General features: G+C 43.8%; 1 protein-coding gene across 8 annotated transcripts in view; it reads left to right on the top strand.

Annotated features, from left to right (window-relative positions):
- The first annotated feature begins 4,139 nt into the window (after positions 1-4,139).
- Positions 4,140-6,000, top strand: part of LOC125462715 (tubby-related protein 3-like) — a 108,629-nt gene continuing 106,768 nt past the window's right edge. For 6 of the 8 annotated variants that reach the window (XM_048552969.1, XM_048552968.1, XM_048552978.1 and 3 more), the window contains exon 1: positions 4,140-4,249. In XM_048552969.1, coding sequence (XP_048408926.1) covers positions 4,203-4,249 — 47 coding nt within the window. In that variant the 5' untranslated portion in view covers positions 4,140-4,202. The remainder of the gene's footprint in view (positions 4,250-6,000) is intronic. The other 2 variants (XM_048552977.2, XM_048552972.1) reach the window with 2 other exon arrangements.

Genomic DNA, 6,000 nt, shown 5'->3' with positions numbered 1-6,000 from the left:
TACATCAATCTTTTTCACGCTGAACTTATTTTAGCATTGTTCCTGTAATTGCCAATATGTGACGCATACATAGATAAATGCTTTTGGATCCAACTGCACTAATTTGGTGCCCTAAGACTTGTACAGATTTTGTGTGTCATCTGCAAATTTACTTAACATGCACCTAATGCTGCAAGCTCAGACATGAATAAAGACTAAAGGCCCCTTTGATTAATCCCTGGGACAGACACTGCTCTAACAAATCTAACTGAACCTTGTCCATTATCTACAAGATTTGGCTGCTGGACTGGAATTGATTTGCAATTCTGCATTTCAAATATGCACTGAATACAAGATTCTATATTTTGAGTAATCTAAAATTGAAGAATTCCTGGCCATTCAGGTAGACAGTATCTACCAAGATTCCTTCCATTCACGATCTGAGTGACATCCTCAAAAGACTCACCAAATTTATGAGCCACAAGATATTTTCTTGACATTTGTTTTGGCAATTTCTAATAGCCTTGTCCCTTCCCATTGATTATAAAAGGGTATCTCTTACAGTCCATTTTACTACCTTCTCAGTGGTAGACATCAGGCTGTTAGGCCTGCAGATCCTCTGATTTGCCCTCTTCTTTTAAGTAGGCCCCATACAAACCAGTTTGTACCATTGGAACAATCCCTGACTCGATGGAAGATATTGCGAAGAGGGCTTTTCAGAATGCCTGTTGCATCTCCTTGGTCACTCGCTGAAGAATATGATCCTTAAGGATAAGAAACAAGTGGCTATGAAGAGTTGTATGTGAACATATGGAAATGTAAAAGCAAACCCATGAGACGAAGTCCTGTCAACAGTAATTCAGCATGATAGCACACAGGTCAGCCTGCTTACAAAATATAATTGACCAAGAACAGGAAAGTCATCTGCACATCATCCTGTGTTAGAGCAAGTAATCTGAAGTGAAACTTAGGATAACATGGTCCTTTATTATTTGTGGGGCCTGGGTATGCACAAAATGACTGACCAATTTGTCTACAAAAAGACTAAATGCAAAAATGGACTGCAAAACGCTTGGAAGGGTTTCAATGTGAGGGGCCCAATCTCTTTGCAAAATGCTCAATCATTGCTAACAACTCTTTGGTGATAATGGGAACTGCAGATGCTGGAGAATTCCAAGATAATAAAATGTGAGGCTGGATGAACACAGCAGGCCAAGCAGCATCTCAGGAGCACAAAAGCTGACGTTTCGGGCCTAGACCCTTCATCAGAGAGGGGGACGGGGAGAGGGAACTGGAATAAATAGGGAGAGAGGGGGAGGCGGACCGAAGATGGAGAGTAAAGAAGATAGGTGGAGAGAGTGTACGTGGGGAGGTAGGGAGGGGATAGGTCAGTCCAGGGAAGACGGACAGGTCAAGGAGGTGGGATGAGGTTAGTAGGTAGCTGGGGGTGCGGCTTGGGGTAGCCGCACCCCCAGCTACCTACTAACCTCATCCCACCTCCTTGACCTGTCCGTCTTCCCTGGACTGACCTATCCCCTCCCTACCTCCCCACCTACACTCTCTCCACCTATCTTCTTTACTCTCCATCTTCAGTCCGCCTCCCCCTCTCTCCCTATTTATTCCAGTTCCCTCTCCCCGTCCCCCTCTCTGATGAAGGGTCTAGGCCCGAAACGTCAGCTTTTGTGCTCCTGAGATGGTGCTTGGCCTGCTGTGTTCATCCAGCCTCACATTTTATTATCTAACAACTCTTTGGTGTCTGGTGCCCTCTACTGAAATATTTAGCTAATTGCAGCTGCAGATAATTAGCTATCTTAATAAACTTATTCAAGCATATTTTGACAAATGTATGGAGCAGGTGAAGCTTGAAACTTGAATAAAGGATACTACCATAGACCCTTCTGTCTGGGTACAGAATGTGTGCCGATGGGACACTCCTGTTGACCCTAATCAGAGTAGTTTGATCTGCAACACTTCCCCAGTGCCGAAGGCCAAATCCGAGGGATCAGTTCAACTTGCCCGACACTCTGCTTCCAACAGCGGAGAACAAGCGAGGCCTCTGTCTCGATATGTAAATGTTCATAGCTGTATGGTAAAAAGTTTGTGTAACATATAGGCCTGGGTGCCTACAATTCCTCTGTAATTATCCTGTTGTCAAGAATATCCCTAGCTGTCTTCATCATTTGCAATGACTCAGGTATAGGGGGCCTTGATTTTCAACACATATCCCAGTGAGGTGGAAAGAGTATACAAGAAAGTCCAAAAACCTGTTCGATACAGTGGCACACAACAGACTTGTAAGAACAGTTATAGGGGCATCGAACAAAGGAGACAGTGGCAACATGGTTGAGGTTTAGGAAAGAAAGAGTAATGGTTAATGGATTTTTTTTAAAACTGGGGCAGGGTTTGCAGTGAAGTTCCTTAGAGGTCAGTATTGGGACCTGTGCTTTTTCATAGATAAAAGTTATCTTGATCTTTCTACAAGGGACAAGGCAAAACTTGGGAGCACTGTGAACTTTGCAAGGACCATACAGAAGTTCAAAATGACATTGACATGGAGTGGGCAGACAGGTGGTAAATGAAATTCAGAAATGTGGCATGGTACAATTTGGTGTGAGGAATACGGAGATCAGTCCAAGATGAAGGATACTATTCTAAAGGGTGTGCAGGAGGAGAGGGACCTGAGTGCATAGGGCTCATTAAAAGTGGCGGGACAGATAGAGAGGGCCACTAAGAAAGCAGGCAGTATTCTAGGCTTCAAGAACAGATGCACAGAACACAACAGCAGGGAGGTGATGTTGAATGTATTCAAGCCACTGGTTAGACCTCATCTCAAGCAATGTGTACAGTTCTGGCCAGAACACTTTAGGAAGAATGCAAATGCACTGGAGAACACACAGAGGTGGTTCATGAGAGTTGGTTCCAGGGTCAGGAAACTTCAGTTCCAAAGAAAGCTTGGAGAAGATGTGACTGTTCTCCTCAGAGAGGAGAAGCAGAAGAGGAGATTGCATAAAAGTTTTTAAAATCATGAGGGTATGGTCAGAGCATTTGGGGAGAAACTCCTGTCAGTCAGAAGGTGGACGAGAACTGGGGACACAGATTTGAAGCATTTGTAAAAGAAGCAATTGCGAGATGAGAAAGAGCATTTTTCACACAGAGTGTGGTTGGAGGCTGGAATGCATCACCTGGAAATGTGGTGGAGACATTCAGGAGGGCATTGGATGATTATTTAAACTGGAACAATATGCAGGGAAAAGGCAAGAGGTTGGCGCTAAGTCAAAGTGTTTTGAGCTAGTGCAGACACAATGGGCTGAATAGCCCATAACAATTCTGTGAAGCCCTACACAAACAGTCCTACATCCTCTCTGTTTTCCCTGCTATCAAAACCATTTCTACTCATATCACCTTCACCTTCAATCAGCCTTTAGTCCAGAAACACAACACCAGACCAGGATGAAGGAAGTTGAACTTCTCATCGACTGGTTGAGGACTCCAATGGAGATTCTATTTCCTCCCTCTCTCTCCACTGATGGATCCTCAAGTTGAAACTCTACCCCCACAACCTTCTTCCTGGAGGGCAGGCAGCTAGGAGGAGTCATGCCTTGAAGAGGATCTGCTCAGTCATTCCAAAGTCATCGAAATATAAAGTTGCACAGGATGGAAACAGACCCTTCAGTCTAACCAGTCCATGCTGACTGAACTAGTCCCACCTGCCTGCACTTGGCCCATATCCCTACAAACATTTCTTATTTACGAACTTATCCAAATGTCTTTTAAACATTGTAATTGTACCCACATCCACCACTTCCTCTGGATGTGCGTTCCCCACATGAGCTGCTCTCTGTGTAAAAAAATTGCCTGCCATGCCCTTTTTAAAAAACCTTCAAATTTTATTTTAAATTTCTCAATTCTAATTTAAAGATTGCAGCCCAGGAAATTGTGGAGATGGAGAAGGAGAACATATCTCTCATCTGGACGCATTCCTGTCTCTCCTGACTCTCATGCTACAGTGCAAGAGAATGGAAAACACAGTGCCGACATCCCTGCTTATTGAGTCAATTTGCCATCGCTCGGAACAGATGGAGATGTTGTAAGCTTTTGTCAGCACACGTGCACTTTGCTAATGAAATCTTCTTAATGACGACAAGTCATTCTGCTAATCAGATTTCTCCGAGCTACCTGCTGGCCCTGAGGCTTCCAGTCCACAAAGGCACGGCTCCTGAAAGATGCCTCTGCAGTCAGACGCCTTACATGATATCTGGACCTCAGAAACGTGAGTCCACATTTTGAAAACCTTTCAGTGTGAGTGAAGCCATAGCAGCTGGGGCTCTAATGAACTCATCTATTTTGGGTCTGCACTGAGTTATGTTTTAAATAGTGAGAAATGAGGGGCTGTAGAGAGAGTTGGGTGTTTAACCAGTAAGTTTTTCGGGTTCAAAACACAACCAATAAGCTTCATAGATTGTTGATCTACATTTTATGGTAGAGTAGATGATGCTTTGGTCACTCACAGCTCTGATTAAACCCCGTTTACAATATTGCATTCAGTTCTGTAACTCAGAAACGGGCTTGGAATTGTCACAACTTAGATTAACCAGATTGACAGAAAGGGTTAGGTTTTCAGAGCTGGTTGCAGAAACTTGGCTCTTTTAAAGGGTAGTCCTCCATGACATGCAGGTACACACCCCTAACTAGCCTTGAAGTGAATGACTGAATTTGGAATCACTTTTAGTCCATTATGCATTTTTTGGCTGTCTACATTAGCCCATGCAGCGTATACCAGAGGTAATCAGGTTCTTTTTGAATCAGATATCTTGAAGTTTATGCATAACAACAACAATGATAAGACTCCAGTATCACACACACATACACATATGGCCTGGGTCCTGTGTTTTCTGATATTACTGTACATTATCAACATATAGTTGACTGTCAGAACACAGTACTCTAACTCCATGACTCAAAGAGTCTGACTGAAGGGGAGCTAGATATAATGCTATGATGTCATGTAGCTGTCCTAAAGGAACAGGCCTGTCTGATTTGGAATCAGCAGGCCAGAACAGGGGTAATGGGAACTGCAGATGCTGGAGAATCCGAGATAACAAAGTGTGGAGCTGGATGAACACAGCAGGACAAGCAGCATCTCAGGAGCACAAAAGCTGACGTTTCGGGCCTAGACCCTTCATCAGAGACAGGGGGTTTTCTTTCCTAAAGGGTATTAGTGAACCAGATAGGTTTCTACAAAAATTCGAGAAGCCTTTTTTAGAGCAGCTCAGGTGGCAATTTCACAGAGCACCTTTAGAGAAGAGTCCATGGCAAAATGAAAATAAATATGCATGTGTGCCATGCAACACTAGTCATGCCACGAGACTGGCTATTCAGATATACACGCTAGCACACCACAGCCGTGAGTGGAGTTTGTGTTCAATTAGTAAATCTGCAATATATGAAATATTTGTACAAAGCTAGCTTCACAAGAGTGGCCATGGTGACTATCACTGATTGGTGTAAAAATCCATTAGGTTCATTAAAGAACCAGGAAATCTATCATCCTTAGACCCTTCTAGGCCCGAAACGTCAGCTTTTGTGCTCCTGAGATGCTGCTTGGCCTGCTGTGTTCATCCAGCCTCACATTTTATTATCTTGGAATCTCCAGCATCTGCAGTTCCCATTATCTCTGAATCTATCATCCTTCACTGGTATGCACACTGCCACCTTGTGGTAGCTGCAGAACAGGAACACAATCGCAGAATCTTTACAGTGACATGGCCCCATTGAGCGTGTGTTGGTTCTTCAGATGAGCGTCACTTCAGCGTGGCTGAGTCTGCACAGCAACAGCCTTGAAACCTTATCAACCCCTTTCAGTACCCTGATGTATTAGGTCACTGCTCAGCCTTCTCTTAGCGAGAGACAAGAGCCCCGGCCCCTAACTTTCATGACACATTACAGAACACTCAAAATAAGCATATTAATACTATAAAAAAAGTTCTAAGGTAGCACCCAATCTGTGGGTACTTAAAGAAT

Source organism: Stegostoma tigrinum, chromosome 21 (genome assembly GCF_030684315.1).
Source record: "Stegostoma tigrinum isolate sSteTig4 chromosome 21, sSteTig4.hap1, whole genome shotgun sequence".
Classification (NCBI taxonomy): Eukaryota; Metazoa; Chordata; class Chondrichthyes; order Orectolobiformes; family Stegostomatidae; genus Stegostoma; species Stegostoma tigrinum.
The sequence above is the reverse complement of the archived record's forward strand: the minus strand, read 5'-3'. Positions and strand labels throughout refer to the sequence as shown.